This window comes from Aphis gossypii, chromosome 1 (genome assembly GCF_020184175.1).
Source record: "Aphis gossypii isolate Hap1 chromosome 1, ASM2018417v2, whole genome shotgun sequence".
NCBI classification, from domain to species: Eukaryota; Metazoa; Arthropoda; class Insecta; order Hemiptera; family Aphididae; genus Aphis; species Aphis gossypii.
The window spans coordinates 40,098,992-40,117,817 of NC_065530.1; the positions used below are offsets into that span (position 1 = coordinate 40,098,992).

Genomic DNA, 18,826 nt, shown 5'->3' on the forward strand with positions numbered 1-18,826 from the left:
ATGCACAGTTGTGAGAGGAGAAAGATGGTATATTTTTCGTGTTCTATATTAATGACGTATCTATTACGTGCAAAAACAATACATTATAATAAAAATCATGGAGTTTTAAAAATAATATTTTGAATAACATAGATTTACGTAGTCATACTGATGAAAAATTAATTCTCATTTCCATAAAACAAAAGTGATTTATTTAATGGTTCACTAAGATTATATGGACCAATCATAAGCTACTATCATGTTTAAGGGACCATAACTTCAACATTTTTCGCGGTTATATTATGTATTACGTCAATGAAAAAAATATACAAAATTAAGGAAAATTTGTATATTGTTCAGAGCTTTGGAACCGATTTGTAGAAATATGACATTATATGTATCATTGTATTAAAAATTTAAAAATGATGAATTACCATTTAATTTTGACGTACTACGATTATTGTGGATTAGAAAGTTCGATTACCGAATCGAATCGAATTAACTTAACTGATTTCGGAATTAAAAAATGTATGTAAACGGTTTTGTGTATTAATATTTTTGGAGGGAATTGAAAATAAAATTATGATATAATACCTACTATACATATCACGTAATATAAAATGTTCACATTAAAATTTAAGCGCGTTATAAATCGAGTTCCTTAAATTAGTTAAATTTAAAACGCATAATATAATGACATAAACCTGAACACTACCTACAATGCACATTCAGTTAAGCTATGGGTTCACAGCTACGTCTTTTGTCGTGTGACTTTCATCGTATATCCTGTTTACTCGTGGTAATCACGGTACATCATTCACTGACCACGATCAACCAATAAATAGTCGTGTTGAGCTCAATTTTTGGGCGCGACACGATCGACGACGTACGATGCTGTAAACCCAACAACTCTAATGCGGATTAACGAACAACCACTGGCCGTGACATAAACGCGGTAATTGCAACGCCTAGACTCTGGAGAAATGTCGTGAAACCCGTATAATAATAAAATTAAAAGTCACCGTTGTGACTTATAAATCAAAAGCTCGTCATGTGTATGGACTATCGAGTATACCCGGCTCTACGCATATATATATAATAACCACGAAATAGTTTAAAATCTATAAAATATTATTATAATATACGCTCTATATATGTATATATATATATAACGACACGTCATCGTAGTTCTGTGGTGGCATCGTGACGTTGGCTGCAGCGAACGGCGAAATCGTTGTCGGTCCCAAAACCAGTGACCGTCTCTACGGTCTTCGTGACGATGTTTTTGCAAGCGGTGACTGTGGTGACGGTGCGGGCACTGCTCGCGGTGTCGCAACACCGACGAGACGACCGCCGCGAACGTTTCCGACGGACAAAGGCGAAGCGTTGGACGCTTCGCATCACTGACATCAGAAATCGCAGATAACGTCTGACGAGCGGCGGCAGAGCGACACGGCCGTTTGTCGACGGTGGCCGCGGCGGAACGTCGTCGTCGTCGTCGTCGTCGTCGTCGTCGCTCGTCGGCGGAACTTCACTGCCGTTTGTCGACGACGACGGCGCGAGCTGATTTCTCGGCGGGACGGATCGGCCGCCCAAGCCGTTCGCTTCGGCCGATCTGCAGCGGCATCGCAGTCCCAGCACGCGGAACAGTCTGCTCGACAGAGTTCTGAGCCCCGGCGACCGCAGGATGCACACGCTCACCAGGCACGCGATCATCGTCGGCAAAATCCGGAGCACGGTCAGAGCGATCACGGCGGCGCTCAGGCCGTGAAACAACACGGACCAGTCGGCCTGTCGCGACCGCTTTGCGCTGTAGCCGCCGCCGCCCGGTTTCGCTGATGTACGACTTTCGTCGTCGGATCGTTCGAACGCGTTCATTTCGCGGGTCGTCGAGAGCACAATGACACGCGTGGTGACGGTTGACGACGAGTGCGTCGTCGAAGGTGACACGAAGTCCGCTCGGCTTCGTTTTCGATTAAGGTGCGCTCACGATTTCGTTCGTGACCATGAATATTATATTGTTATATTTCAAAACAAAACGCCGCCGCTTATTAATATTGTTCTACACAGTTACAACTGTAATATTATGCTGCAGTATTTGTCAACACGCGTTGATGTATTCCGCAGGGTGTTTCCAATGATAATCGATCACGAGGGCGACGAAAGCACTGCAGCGATTGACATAATATAATATTATGATATATATATTGTAATAATAATAAGGGAAATAGTGAACACACCGCAGAAGCGTTTACATTTTTGTTATCGACGGATACAGGCCTTATTCTAGCCGGCAGTAGAATTCAAATTAGGAAGTAGGAAAAATCTAAAGGGCAGTTGACTTTATGAATATGAGCATCTTACAAAAATATAATTTTACTTATAGAATGATTGAATTACTACTGAATATTTGAAATTTGTATAATATATAAGCCCAACCTTCAATAAGAAATAATTATATAAGTTAACAATCTTTGGTACTTCGATGATTGATTAATCATCTATATGAAATAGAAACACTAATTACGATTAGGTACTATCTATGTTATCGCCTTATCGGCTAAACTTATCGCGACCACATTATAGACCATTTTTAGATTCTGAACGAAGTGAAGAATGTATTGATTTTACAATGATGTGTGTTTTTTTTTTTTTTTTTTTTGTTTTTGTGTCTGTGTACAGCATAACTAGTCGAAATAATGCTCCAATTTCAAACAATGGGGGTGGTTTCCGATGTAAAAGTGAATATCCTTGGTGCATTATAGAGGTAAAAAGTTAACATTTTCCAACAGTTTTCAAAAAAATCGAGAAAAACAAAAAAAAAAATGACGGAAAAACGGCAATTTTTACGCAAAACCAGTTTTCGACCAAATCGATTTTTTTTTATGGTTGTAATTCAAAAACTAATCACTGAAAATACTTGAAATTTTCACCAAATGTTAATGTCAGTGGTATCCGTATATAGTTAAATTTTCAAAAAAATTTTGACTTTTTTTGAGGTATTTATAGACCACTGAAATTTTCGATTTTTTTTTGAATTTTTTTTTAAAGTGTCGATAAAAAATTTTTGGATGACCAAAAAGTTTTGAAAATTTAATACAAGGTTCCTTATGAGTTGTTTTTAATGTAGCTAAAAAAAATTAAAAATCGTTAGTCACAATTTTTTTTTAAAAGCGTTTTTAGTTCAAATTTTTACGAAATCTGTCGAAAACGCGAAAATTTGCAAGTAATTTTGAAGTTGAAAAATCATAAAATTTTTTTCTTTTATAACCAAGTTTTGAAAATTTGGTACAAGGTTCTCCATAAATTTTTCTTCAAATATCTGTAAAAAAAACTCTACCGGATTCAGACAAAAAATTTTTATGAGTGTTTGAAATTTAAATTTTTACAAAACCGCGTTAAATAACAGTTTAGCCTCAAACGATTTTTGATATTTGTTATTATTCAAAAAGTATAAGTCGTAGATACTTGAAAATTTTACCAGTTATTAAGATTTGCGTTTTCTTTACGTGATTTAAATTTCAAATTATTTTGACTTTTTTTAAGCTATTTATAGAGAACTGAAATTTTCAATTTTTCTGAAAAAATATTTTTAAAGTGTCGATAAAATTTTTTTGGCCCTATCAAAATACTTGAAAATTTAATACAAAGTTCCTCATAAGTTATTCTTATAGTGATTAAAAAATTATAAGAATATATAGGCACAATTTTTTTTTATTAGCATTTGAAGTTCAAATATTGACAAAAATTCGTCAAAACTATGAATACTTGCAAATTATTTTGTAGGTATATTTCATAAAAATTTTTGTATAAGTAGCTAAGAGTTGAAAATTTAATACAAGGTTTTTCATAAGTTTAGCTTACAATTATTATAAAAGAACTTAAATTTTGTTGTATTCAGGCCATTAAAACATAAACCACCTTTTTCACCAACCACTAAAAATTATATCCTAGGCTGACAAATCATCTTCGTTCAGAATCGTTTTTCGTATACAATGATAACTATCATTGGATTCAAATTTAACACTCCTATAATATATAATAATGATCCATACGGCACCTAATGTACAGCAGAGCGGTACTCACTTGCCCGCTTTTTTAAAAATATTTTTCCACTAAAATATCAATATATTATAATTTATTTGAAAGGGGGATAATTATTATAATCCAAATAAATTTCATAAAACAAACTTTTCAGTGTGTTTGGGCAGTAGGTAAAAATCTTTAGAATAAGCCCTGGAAGGATGTATTATGACCGTATCACATGTTACAAGGTATAATAAATATAATATTACATATATATGTATATGTAAATCAACGTTTAATTTATGGTAACGCCTTCTTTACAAAAATTCTAGATATTAGATGCTTCTAGGTTACCTACTCAATAACAAAGAGACGATAGTAAGCTAATTTCCACTCCTCTTATTCTTTTTCTTTTATAAGTATGTCATAAAAACAGTACACAATTCATACAATTTAAAACAAATGAGATTTTTTATAAAACATAAGATCGTATAAGAAAATGTTTAAGATACGATAAATCCAATTACTCAGTGGCATATTTAGGGGGGGGGGTCCATGGGGTTCAGACCCCCCCTTCCTTAGCTCCATAAATACGTATCTAAACGTCTATTTTATATACGTAATATATTATAATATTCTGTGCAATTATAAGTTAACTTGTAACCACATAAAATGCTTAATTTTATATACCAAATCGGGGGAAAAAATGTTATCGTAAATTGTTATGCATGGTTGACACATCTTGTCAGTTGAAAATAGGGTTTGAATGTTTGTTTAGTTCAACATTTACTAATGCAGAAAAAATATCATTTGAGGATTTAGTTAAGTTTTAATTACCACCAGTGGAAAATGATAATGCTATATTGAAATTAAATATGAAAATTAAAAATAGCCAGTCAAGACGTAAACTTCAAAAATGGGTTAGAAGCACTTTTGAGCTGTCCAAAGAATGACTTTCCAATTACAAATTTTTTAATTAAACTATTTTGCACATTACTGGTGTCAACATCTTCACCTGAAAGATCTTTTTTGAATTGAAAAAATACCTAAGATTAACAATGAACGAAGTAATCTTCTAATTATTTTGGAAAATATTTAATATCTACTATATAACAATATGATTTATTTGTACACATTTTTATGTAGACGAGGCTAAATGATCTAACTATGATGTCTATTCATCGGGACATACATCTCGTCGCTTAAACTGCAACAGTGCGTATCTCAGTATTTATATTATTTTGTAGTTTTTCAGTAGACACAAAAAATACATTTTCAATGATTTACTCCCACTAAAATGTAACTTGAAACATTTTAATTTTATGTAATTTACATTTAAAAAAGTAACATTAAAATTTAATGTTTTTGAATATTTAGTATTTTACATGAGATACCTACGCTATATTTAACATTGGTGTATCGAGATAGGTCTTTTTACCTCATCGATAATACACCATTATTTTAACATACTTTTATAATAATAATTTTATTGTGTAGTTGTGATGTACCTATTAAATTAAGGTTTATATATAAAATATGTTTATTGTTTAATAATTTTTAATTTGACTGTGATCATAGTTTAAATAATGCCATAATAAACACAAAACTTGAATTTAACAGGATAATATTACAAGACCAAATAAAATATTATAAATCACTTTATAGTTCCTTTTTATTTTCTTATGGTTGTTTCTTTCAACTATAAAAATATATATTATAAAATAGAATTATTCTATATGTTGATGAATTAATCAGTGAATTGGCATTAAATCCTAGAAAATTGGAATTTGTAATATAAATGTTGTTTTATTTGAATAAAAATAAATAATTAACATAAAAATGGATTTAATACGTTAATTCATTGTAATAAATTGAATTTCTACATAAAAATATAGTAAATTTTTTTAGTAAAAAGTAATTGGGGGGGTTGGGGGCAAAGCCCCACACAAATCTGTATTATGAAATTCTCTAGACCCTCCCCATGACAAATTCCTAAATACGTCACTGCAACTACTATACATTACATATGCATTTACCTATTAGTTATGATAGTTTTAAACTTTTCGGCATATTTATGGAAACCCCAACACCGTGATATATTCAATCTATCTTCTAAATTCATTACGTTTGTGCTAAACCTATAAATTAGTTTTATAAAAAAATAAATACATGTATAAAGTTTATTTTTCACAAACAATTGAAAATAATTAAATATAAATACAATAACTAGTATAAATAACAATGAATACACTTTTTGGAGATTTTATAATATTTGAATAACTACAACAATTTATCAAAGGTACACAAAAACAATGATTTACTTTCGTTTAAAAAATTTACTAGCCAAACTTCCTGCAGGAGCTTCGATAACCATAAATAATATTAAGCCCATCAAATAACTTTTCAACGTATCATACATCCAAGCATCTATCTAAAAAAATGTAATTAAAAAATTAGTTATAATTTTAGAATCAGACTTTAATAATTATTTTAAATCTTATTAATACTGATAGGTATAAGTACGTTGATTATATTTGATAGTATTCGAATAATAATTTCAGTCTTACCACAGTTCGTTTTGAAAGATAATTTGGCGTTCTTAGTCGACTCTGTGATATCATCATTATAGTGAGGTTCACCAAAAAAACGGAATAAGAAAGTCTTCCCATTGGTACAATAAATCTATTATTTAAGAATTTTGTTAGTAGACCTGTAAGCATTAAATAATTCATGTTACAAAAAAAAAAAAAAAAAAAATCATGTATTTTTCGTTATTTCGATTTTTCGACTATAAGAGTCCTGTTAATACGAGTTGGTAGAATTTTTAAATTATATATTATGTTGGACTTCAAAAGTGACGCTCATTAAATTTTATGAAAAACAACTGGCCATTGAGTATTTATAATGATTAATAACAGTAGTACCAAGTAAATAGGAATAATTAAAATAAGTGAGAAGTAAGTACGAACAGTTATGGCAGACAAATTAAAAAACAAATCACGTACATTTTCCTGCCCTCCTTACTTTTAAAATATTGACATTTTTTATGCAAATAATTAGCATGTATTTGCACGACTATTCTGCATCGCAATTTACACATTTTTAGATTCTGCATAAAAACAAAATTTACCTCGGGTGGCTGAAGGCAGGGTATGTTTTTTTATATCGGGTAAGAAATAATTTGCACATTCACAAAATAAATTTGTAATTATCTGCATATTATTTGCTAAATATGTGTATTATTTTCAAACAAATCGGTTGTTTTGGGGGACCAACTTCATCATTTACGTGCAAATTCGTACGAATCACGTGCTAAATGTTTGCAGAGGCAAATCATGTAAATCACATTATTTCACTTAGGCGAGAGGCTAGGGAAACGGATTTGTAGGGTATTGGGGTGAAAGAGTGACGTGTGAATCTCGGGTTTAGTCGTGAAAATTCGTGCCAATCATGTGCTTAATATTAGCACAAGAATAAATTATGATATAAATATATTTATGTTTGGTGGGCCCGGAGAAACGTTTTTCTAGTCCCCATAGTGATTTTTCGTTTTCTGCAAAAAATAGTCATGCAAATTCGAGTTGATTGCATGGTAATTATTCGCATACAATTTTTTTATTATTTTGAAAAATTGGGGGGAGAGGGCAGGTGAGAAACGTACTTATATTAATCAAGGTCAAAAATAAAGAGCTTGTCCATAATAATAAATACTTATTAAGTTATAAAATTATAAACATTTATCATAAAACTTATTTCTTTTACAATAACTGAACAATTGAATCAATTGGATGTTGAAATAATAGAAAAGCATTGAGCTGTTAGACGATAGCGTTGAGAGGATTTTGAGATAATAGAAAAGTACTAAAAAATTAAGTGTAGTTTATCATCATCTTTATCTGAACACATTTTCAAACTATAAAGATCCAAAACAAAATAATAAATACAATATAAATAATCTGATAAAATATCATGTATTCATATTACATAACTTCATATATGGACTTTTAAATTATAGTTATAAGTTATAACACTCAAAATGTCATGAAAGACTATCAAACTATATCTTATGTTGTGTGAATGTGTAACCAAAGTTTAACTTACCATAACCACTTGTGAAGTGACAAAGAAACACCCATGCAAAAAATATAACCCATGTGCAATGATTTAAAGTTGAATATAAAGCTTGTTCTAATACATAATAAGGTCTATCTCTTTTATAAAATATAGCTCCATAAAACTGAACCCACATACAAATTACGGCAATAGTGAACGTCCCAGCGTAAACAGTCATCTAAAATAATATCAACAATTTATATTTATAGTTTCAATTTATAAATAAATTGTTATACAAATACGTAGGTACTTACTTGTGAAAATTTTACTTTATTTTCCTTTAGTTTATCAATTATTACACCTATTGCTATACCAGTAAAAAAAGGAAAAGCTCGCATGTAACTTGCTCTGTATGACTCATTAAATGTCGCGGAATATCTTGTGTTTTCTAGAAACCTGAAAATAATTTTATATTTAAATTAAGTTATTAGAATTTAATAATAAATTATTCTTTGACTTTTTTTCGTCCTTTATTTATTAAAACGTTTAATTTTAAATAACGATAAAAACTTAATAGGTATTTAATCGTATATTTTACAAACAAAATTTATTTTATTTTAGTTTATTTCTTTTTTTTTTTTTTTTAGAAAAACATAATACTAAGTAAAATAATTTGTTAACAGTATATTAGGTCCTAAACATAATTATAAATTAGTAATTTTAGTATAATTATAAATTTGACTCACGGAAGAAGTATTTTAATTATTCCCTCCCTTTTCGTCAAAATCGTGATTATAAAAGGCACAGACATCGACACACCAAGCATTGCGATGATTAATCCAATCCCGAATTTAATGTTCTTTGTGTAAATGTAAACAATAATAACTCCAAGTATGCAAAACTGAATATCACAAGATATGTACCAACTGACTATGAGACACTATAATAGATAATAATTAACAATTAGAAAAATTACATTTTTATACATTTCTACCCAAAATACCTAGATTTTAATAATAATTATTTATTTTCTGGAAGAAATAGGTCCTATGTTTATATTTAGGTTACGTTATATTGAAATTAACTAAAAAACGTTGTTAAGCACTTACTTCATACTTAGAATCGATTAAATTACTTATAAACAACATATTGGTCCACCAATAGTTTTTACATATTTCGGCTTCGTCCCAGGTTTTATAAGACCACAGTGGTCCATCTCCAAGGTGCGGTACGATGTGAGCTGTGATTGCCATCATTGCACAATAAGCCGGTAATATTCTAAAACGATTTAAGAATATATTATATTAATGATTAAGAGTATATAAAAGTAATTACGTAGCTAACGGAAATGTTTAATAAACTAGGACATCAAGACTATCAATATTTGATGTAATAATAACTCGAATAAGATTCTATTACATATATATTTTATGGGATATATCCAATGTTGGCCTAATGTTTAATTTAACCATGAATTTTGTCTAAGTCTAATGTTAGCATTATGGATTTCAGACACCAATAATATTAACATTATTTTGTAACTACGCGGTTTATAATGAAAATAACATTATATTTATGCATTGATAATAAAATGATTTAAATAAATATATACTTTTTAAATTTGCACATTAAAATGACCATAAAATTAAATTGCGATTTTTCTATCAATTATTCGAAATTAATACAATTAACACAAAAAATACCTAGAAGAGTATTAATTAAATAAATTATTAATAATTCAATATATGCAAAAAACATTTTTTTTTTTTCATTAATTTTTTTTATTTGTATATAACTGTAAACAGCTTGAACTGAAACTTATTATTAGTAAGAAAATAATTATTCAAGATTAAATAAAAATACAATTATCAACTTTTAAATTGTGTTTATGATGATAATAAAATAAAAAAATATTTAAAACATAAGCATTACTTCGTAATTTTACCTAAAGTTATTTTAATTTTACGGACGTAGTTTTTTTTAGTCTAAAATAAAATACAGTTGTTTAGTGTTTTTATAATGCATATGATGTTAAATTTTTAGTAAATATTAAAATTATCCACTTGTATTAGTGGCTGAAGTCTAAAATATTATTAGTTAAAAGACATATCTAGTTAAACTTAATAGTTAACATCTTAACACTATCCAATCATTAGACATTACCCATAATACTGATATAAGTTTTTCATTCATAGCATATTAAAGTATTTTTTATTCTTATACCAAATGTTTGATTACAGTATAAATTATTATTATTATTTAGTTTTTTTTTTTGATATTATATATGAAGGATTATACCTGATTATTCTGTAGACAATTGGTGTTATAAGTTTTACCAATATTGATTCCTTTTTCAATTTTTTAAACATTGGTACTAATGTCGTGTATATCAAAAAACCAGTTATGAAAAAAAATGGGTCAGTTAAGTTCATACAAGTCAAATAAATATCACGTCCATGGAGGTATATCTGTAATTATACATAATTATGTTAATTTTTTTTTTACAAGTATTTCCAAAAACACTGGAAATTTGAATAAAATAGATTAAAAACACAGATTATATTATTTTTCAAGAAATACGAACTAGCTGTGAAGAAAATAATAAAATCTAGATTTTTTTTAAATTCTCCTGTAATTCAAACCTCATTTGAAATATTTTTTTCAAAATATGAGGTGTTCCATCATGTTTTAATTTAATTGCTCCAACTTTTATTAAAAAAAAATATTATAAATTATATCTCAACTTACATGTTCTATAAATTTAGGATTAATTATTGGATTTCCAACTAAGTACATAAATCTGTGACCCAATAAAATTGGTAACATGATGATCGCTTTCAAACCATTAAGTACATTAAATTCATTTTCTTTATTGTAGTTTAATAAAAATTTTCCAGAATGAATAAAAGAAAATATGTAAAAACAAGATTTTGGAACTTCTTCTGTGGATTAAAAAAAAAAAAAAGTTAAATGTGTTAATTTTTTCTATTTATTTAAAATTTAATCAAATTTGTATATTACTTACTTTCGCCTTGATTCTTTTTTTGTTGGCAAGATAATGCTACATAATGATGAGCTGTTGCCGCACCACAAATTAATAATATGGCTCCAAAAATTATACTAAAACAATAAAAGAAAAATTGAATAATTATATGAATTAATTGCTAATTTTTTATAATACATTTCTAATCTTTTTTTTTGTGAATAATTCTTATTTATAGGGTTTATAAACTGAGCATATTATACGCTTTTATTATTTATTAATTCAGTTTGATATTTTAATGCAATTATTAGATAAGCGATTTACGATAGAGAATTACGTTAAATACCAAATAACAACAATAGAAAAAAATTATTACTTTGTTACATAATATGCTGTATTGTGAGGATACATGTCTTCACTGACAGTGCATAATAGCGGATTCACATTAACAACTGCTTTGAACTGTTCTGGTAAAAATACCTTGTCTAATTCATTTTGCAATGATTTTTGAAGATCTGATGCTGAACAAGAACTTGGAATGCAAATTCCCAAGTTTAAGCTATTTCGTTGAACTTGATCTGGATAATCAACCCACTAAAACAATAAAGTTATAGACAATGTATTTACAATGTTATAAAAAACTTACTTAGAATTTATATTATAGCAGGTATAAATTTCAAATATATATCTAATTTTATTTATTTATTTAATAAAATCCGATAATTATTAGGTGTAGGATTATACAATAATTTTATAGGTGTGCAATAGCCAAGGTTAGGTTAATAAGTAATATAAGTCAATAAGTATTGTACTACAATGTAAATTGAGTGTTTGATATTAATTTTAACAAATTAAGTCAGTAGGATAACATAGGTATAACAAATTGTTATTTGTTTTTGAAAGTATAATTATTGTCTGTTAAAATAGGAATTTATTATGTTTAATAATAAATTATGATTAATAACTTATCCACCTTTTGTTTAAGACTTATTGCTTTTAATATTATACATACAGTATACATACATTATATACATAATATAATTATTATAAATGGTACTGAATATTTTTCTTAAACATTTTAGTATTTTAACATACCCCGAGAATTGTTTTCCATGCATGATTGTTACCAAAATCATCTAAATTTTCCGTTCTATTAAAACTATAATCTTTTCCCGTCAGTGGAAGTAATTTTATTTCGGACAGACAATACTGGCCTCTTATTGGACGATGCACATCAACACATTCATCATAAACTCCCATTTGATATTTATTGCCAGTTAGTATACCAACGGGATACCGGTTCCAAGATTCTGACACTGAAAATAAATACGAAACTATAAGAAAATAAAATAGAGAACATGTTACCATGAAAAATAATCTTAAATATTAAAAAACTAAATAGTTGTGTATTACACTTTTGTTAAATACAGATTTTACAAATGATTGATGTATTATTATGATAATACAATAATATGTAGAATTAAATATTAATTGTAGTAATTATTTTGTATTTCGTAATTAGTAATTCTAAACATACTTTATAAGTTTTAATTTTAAATCCATTTATACCCCGTATTAATTAAAGATTTAATTCTTGGACCCCTACTCAAAAGACTCAGTAGAATCCAAATTTTAAAATTAATTCTATTAAAACCTATTATTCTACTTTTGAGAAATAAAATAAAATAAATATACTTTAGCTGAAGCTGTATGGCTACTAAATGTTAGTTTAAATTTTTACTTAAATTGGGGTATTCATAAAAATATGAACAATTTATTTTTACAAGAACATGATGACCAGAGATAAAGAGATATTAAACCACTGTTTTTTTTAAAAAAAACCTTTTTAACATTACGTGGATCACTAAAAAAACGTTCAATTTAGGTCGAGGGTCATCTAGACTTTTTTTTTGCTTTTAAAAAAGAATAATTTTATCACAGATAAATACTTTTCAAGACAATGAGTGGAAAAATCAACCAGAGTTAAAAAAGTAATTATTTAAGTTATGACTGGTATTTAAAAAATATATTTGGACCTATTTCTAATAAGTATTCAATAAAAATAATATAAGAATACAAAAAACCCTGATTAATACGCTTATATGTAACATGCAATACTAAAAAATTATATATATTATTTTGATGAGTATCACAAATTCACAAGTGCATTGGTAGTAAAATTAAAAACATAACGCTCTTAATAAACCTAATTAAGATTACAATATAACTAATACATAATAATTTATAATAGGTATAAAAAATTATTATTTTTTATGTTTTAAGTATAAAATAGCATTTAAATACTAATTATTAATTATTATGTATATATTTATAATATATTTATGACAATGTATTGTTCATGGTCATTTAAGTATTTAACATATAATAGGTAATAAAAAATTCAAGTTCTAGTTTAATGTATAATATGGTCTGTAAATTTTGGTTGTTATCGTACGCATTATTAATTACTTAATTACGAGAAACGTATCTATGTATTTAATTATTGTGGGTTTACCTCGAACAGTTATGCCGATTGTAATACACTTTCGGTGTTGAGAGTGAAAGAAGAGTGCTTGACATTGCCAGACTATTATTTTCGTATACACAACTTGTAATAATTTCGTTTAATAGTATTTTAATAATATTAATAATAATTTTTTAGTATTTTATACATTTATTACCTATAAAGTTCTATTTAAATATTTTTTAAATTTTGTCAGGGAGTGTTAAAATTTATTTAAAGTTTAAATTTTTTTAGTTTTAAATATCTATTTTTTGAGTGACAGCTGACACAGGTTATTATTCCTGTTCGGGTTCAGCATGTATAGACTGTGTTTGTCATTCCAATCTCAAGCTCTGAAATCTTATGAGGATTCGTTACTTAATTATAATAGAACTACACCATACCTAATTGTTATGAATGTTATGATGGTGAAGTGTTAGAGTTTTTTGTAATGAGTAGTAAGTTTTTCACATAATTTAAAAAAATAAAAATACATTTTTCTTTAGATTTATAATATTGTAGTTCAACGACTGTATTCTATAGATTTTACGTCGTAAGCGAAAAACTTTATGCTGTGTTAGATGCAATTCCTTTTAAATATTCCTGTAGTATTCATTCATTTAATAAATTATATTTTTTAATAATAAACATGGTTTTCATGAAAAACTTTAATATCACTTTATTTTTATATAAAAAACATCAGTCGAAAGTATCAAATTAAGTTGATTAGAACGTGTCAAATATAATAAAATATTAATTTATTACATTATACTTCTACTAATAAATAGAATTTTTAATCTTGAATTAGATTAAATTAGACGAATTTAGATGAAAAATGTTTCGTAAGCACTACTCACACCTAGAAGTGACAAATTACAATGATTCATAAACCATTCAATTATTGACGGATACACGCACATATTAGTAACTATATAATATCTGCAGTGTATATTAATTTAATAATGATTCTTAGCTGATTATAAATTAGTAATTAGTAATTTTTAATTATTATTACCAATTACTAATTACCATTTATGATATTTAGTTAATATGTTATGCTTTAAATTTAAATTCTCTTCCGGGTAATTAATATGCATTATTTTTGTAACAATTATTTTTGCCAACAAAAATTATTTAAGTATATGCTTAAATTTAAAGGTATTATTTTTGTTTTGTTTACATTAAAAAAGATGCTCTAATATTTTACACAATTACATACCTAATTATAAATTATTCACATTAATTAAAATAGTATAATCCAAAATAATTATGCACTGCATTTTTATATTATTAAACTTGTTTAGTTTACTATAAACTTATTCAGTAAAAATAAATAATAATCTAGGCATATGATACCGAGTACCCACCACCCACCAACCAAAATGCATAGTATATTGTTTCATTCTCTTAAAGAAATAAAATATTCTTACCAACATTTCAATGTCATATTTATATTTTTATTTTATCATAAAACGGTTGCAAATATTCACATTTGATATACAATATATTATATATATGATAATTGTATCAAAAACTAATTTGCATGATATCTATTCACAATCGCTTATGAAAAAAATATTTCCTCATCTTATATACTTAAATTTAATTTTGAATAAGTCCAATATTTTTATATATATATATTGTGGTAAATCATGTGCAGTATTTTGTTTGTTTCGGGAAAATAATAGAAAAAGTTAAAATGGCCTTACCTTCAAATTTATAATTAGATTACTCATAGTTATTCACAATAATACTAATTTAATAAAAAAATATGATTTATACTTTTAATTTTAAGCAGAGCGATGAATTCGTTGATTTTACAATGATGTATGTTTTTTGTGTAGTTGTATGTAAATAAAAACCGTGAAATTATGATTTTACTTTTTAAAATAATCTAAAAAAAAAAAACAAAACATAAAAATAAGGATAAGTTAGAATTTTTATACATAATTTATTTCTGACTTGGTAATTCGATTTTACTTTTTGGAGGAACTCAGAAACAAAATAAATGACCACAGATGCTTAAAATGTTCACCGAGTATAACATAAGCAAAATAAGAATTTTTGTACATGATATAAATTCTAGTTATTTAAGCTATTAATTATAGGTAATAATATAAACATTTGATTCTTTTGATTTTTTTTAATGAATGTCGAAAAAATGATTTTTACTTATTCAAAAACCTTGAAATTATTAAACAAGGTTCTTCAGGAGTATCTTATTAATAATAAAATTAGATTAGGTTAGTTAGAAATTCTTATATTCATCTGTAACTCATAGTTTTTTTTTTGTCTAGAAAATATATAAACATGATTTTTTTATAGCGATTTTATATTAAAACGTGGTCGAAGTTTATGAAAAAAATGTATACACTAATAATTTTAGTTATTTGTAGAAATTTAACAATTTTTGCTGGTAATTGAAACTAGAAACTTTTTGGTATGTAATTTATTATATTTTATACACTCAATGTAATTTTAAAATAGTAATCGTATTATTAAAATTAGTTAAATAGTAATACCTATTTTTCACTGAAAATCTTAATTGTTCTGCAATTGCAATGATTTATCATTATTCATTATTACTCTGAAACTTATAATTAATAATATAAACATATTACTGCCTTAAGGCAAGATAATCAAAGTGTGACCTGGTCTTTGCATAATTTCCGGAATTTGAATCAAAAAAGTGTAATAATTTTCATTTCAGAATTATACTTTAATAATTAAAATTTTCGTAAGTTGTAATTATTTTCCATTATAATTTCATTAATTATAAATTAGCTGGTTTTTTCTCGTAGGTACACTTTGTACACTATGTAATTAAAATTGTATTTTATAAGCTATATTCAAAACAAACACATCATATTTTTATATTTATACAAATTAAGTTTTTCCCATTTTAGATATCTTTTGATACATCTAACTAAGAAAACTATTGTATATAACTCTAAATAATTGTTTCTTTTGGTTAATTTAATAGAGTGAAGTAAACATTAACTTTACTATGATAAGTGTTTTAGTTTTAGTTTTTTATAGATGTAAAACAGTTAGGTATATGTATTTTTAAACAGTGATTTGTCATTTGATCTGAAAACCAAAATATTCGTGTGCTATAATATTCGGAAAAAATATAAAATTTAAAAAATAAAATATATATTTGTAAAATCTAAAAATAAATTAATATAATTTGTTATCATGACTTCGAATAAATTATAAACGTCAGAAAGTTTATCGTGAACGTTAATGTGCTATAAATGAACTTCGAGAATTCGAGTAATTTATTATCATAGTTTTTCGAAGACCGATAGTAAATACTTTGTGATATTTCAATCTCAACTTAAAACTGTAAAGGTAGATGATAGAGAAATTGTTCGCGAGAAACGTACTAACGTGCTAGTATACTTAATTTCGAAAAAGTCGTCAATCGCGTTGTTTCTCTTAAACTGTTGAGTCGAATGAAGAAATTCGTAAATGCAAACACACTTAAGTTGCTCACTAGAAATATTAACAAGGCAAACTCGAACAATTTTGAAGCTTGGCATCATACGTACATCCATAAAATAGTTCATACAAATATATACTATTATAGGATATAATGCAAAAATATGGATGTGTAAAAACTTTTTAAATTTATAACATAGTTTGACTGAAGCTAAATTTGAAAATAAAAGGATGCAGTTTAAGATAAACCATCAGTTGCATTTAATAATATTATTTACAAAAATAAAAAAAATTAATCTAATCACAAGTTTCAGTCCTTGATCAATAAGTCTGGATTAAGTATAAAGAACATTTTTTTTATAAGTTTCTATATTTAGGAAGCATAATAACATAAATTTTAATTTTATATACTCTTGAAGGAACTTATACGTCTACGAGTATTTATATGTTTTTACTTGTAACTTAAGTGTAGCATGTGAACTTATACTATTCCCCAAAAAGTATTTTTAACTAAATCCATATCGAGAGACTCATATGATTACTTTTTGGTGTTCAATCACATCACCAAGTCTGATAACGCACAACTTCTTATTTACTAGATTTATATTCGAATTTAAAAATGCTGAAATATAGTATACTTTATTATAAAAAAGATGTCTTAAAATTATATATTATAATAAACAGCAACGTATAACAGTATATCAACGTTAAATCATTTTTATCGACCACTCATAATATGATGGATAATAAAATATAACATTAAATTTGCTAATTTGCTATATGCCTAATAATGATGCAATTTTAGGTATATAATACTTACTTCTAACAGCCCAACTGGTGTAATTTCGTAAACTATTGTCATAAATCTCGACTTGTTTAAGGCAATCAGTGTTCTCTACATGTCGTATAGTAAAATTAGACAATGCTTGGTAAAACAGATCAGAGACCCATGATCCAGGAATACCAGCATTTGAAGTCCTCACTGCATTGTTAAGTGTCATAAAGGACTCGTTGAATGAAACTTGGCCGTTGGAATACTCGATTGATAGCAAAGCGAACATTATAATCAACATTTCTATGAACGAGTAAAATGACATTTCAAACCCGTTTATTTGTAAATCTACATCAAAATTTAAAGAACGATAAAAAAATTAAATTTAATTCCGACGACTTTTTACACATGAAGTATAATAATATATTATAATAGCTATTGTTATTATTCACGTGGGAGCGGCATGTCAGTCACTTTAAATTCGCGTTAAAACTGCACGCATTTATATTGTTTCTATTAATTTGGTAATATAACACTTGGGTTTTAAGATATATTGGAGAAAACTTGGATATTTGTCTTCGGCATCTGGCGTCCAAGTGCGGATAATTATAGTATCCCTCCACATTATATACGCGCCACGCGTTTAGTGGTACGCGTATCAAGAACCTTGCTAAAATGAAAATAATATTATTTATCGTGGTATCATAACATAACAAGGAAATACATACTGTACATTTATTTGTATTATTGCGCCAGTGCAAAAATTAGAATACTAATTGTTGTAGCCAATAATATTATAGTTATAATAATACTGATCATAATTTTAATATGCTTTACAGTGGCGTACTTAGGATTTTGTCCAGGGGGGATATACGTTGGAAAACATAATTTCCTCAACGGTGGGGGAGAAGGTACACTTACCAACATTATTAAACTTACGAGTAAAAAAAGACCAAGGGGGGATCTATCTCTCATATCCCCCCCGTAAATACGCTACTGATGCTTTAGGTTTGTTTATTGTACACACCATATCTAATAATTATTAAATTATCAGTACATAATATTA

General features: G+C 27.1%; 2 protein-coding genes across 4 annotated transcripts; both read right to left on the reverse strand.

The window, feature by feature from the left end:
• Positions 1–803: 803 nt before the first annotated feature.
• Positions 804–1,932, reverse strand: LOC114125331 (uncharacterized). Its single transcript, XM_050198504.1, has one exon. It carries the CDS (start codon positions 1,855–1,857, stop codon positions 1,159–1,161), a length of 699 nt encoding a protein of 232 aa, XP_050054461.1. The 5' UTR covers positions 1,858–1,932; the 3' UTR covers positions 804–1,158.
• Positions 1,933–6,171: 4,239 nt separating this feature from the next.
• Positions 6,172–18,826, reverse strand: LOC114125342 (nose resistant to fluoxetine protein 6-like). Of its 3 annotated transcripts, XM_027988953.2 has the most exons (13): positions 17,809–18,826; positions 15,327–15,438; positions 12,137–12,357; positions 11,418–11,635; positions 11,084–11,178; positions 10,807–11,000; positions 10,357–10,526; positions 9,168–9,336; positions 8,805–8,998; positions 8,373–8,514; positions 8,107–8,296; positions 6,573–6,715; positions 6,172–6,436 (listed from the first exon to the last, which is right to left on the reverse strand). In XM_027988953.2, exons 1-13 carry the CDS (start codon positions 17,848–17,850, stop codon positions 6,323–6,325), a joined length of 2,004 nt encoding a protein of 667 aa, XP_027844754.2. In that variant the 5' UTR covers positions 17,851–18,826; the 3' UTR covers positions 6,172–6,322. The 3 variants fall into 3 exon arrangements, with proteins under 3 accessions (XP_027844754.2, XP_027844753.2, XP_027844755.2); XM_027988952.2 differs by lacking the exon at positions 15,327–15,438 and having other exon boundaries at positions 17,809–18,824; XM_027988954.2 differs by lacking the exons at positions 15,327–15,438; positions 17,809–18,826 and adding an exon at positions 13,557–14,987.

Bases quoted from the DNA above. Each gene is read 5' to 3' on its own strand.
- LOC114125342 (XM_027988952.2), bottom strand. From the start codon at position 18,085: ATGTCATTTTACTCGTTCATAGAAATGTTGATTATAATGTTCGCTTTG. The intron at 11,636-12,136 runs GTATGTTAAAAT...TTATTGTTTTAG, and splicing joins CATGGAAAACAATTCTCGGG to TGGGTTGATTATCCAGATCA. The intron at 6,437-6,572 runs GTAAGACTGAAA...ACATTTTTTTAG, and splicing joins ATCTTTCAAAACGAACTGTG to ATAGATGCTTGGATGTATGA.
- LOC114125331 (XM_050198504.1), bottom strand. From the start codon at position 1,857: ATGAACGCGTTCGAACGATCCGACGACGAAAGTCGTACATCAGCGAAA.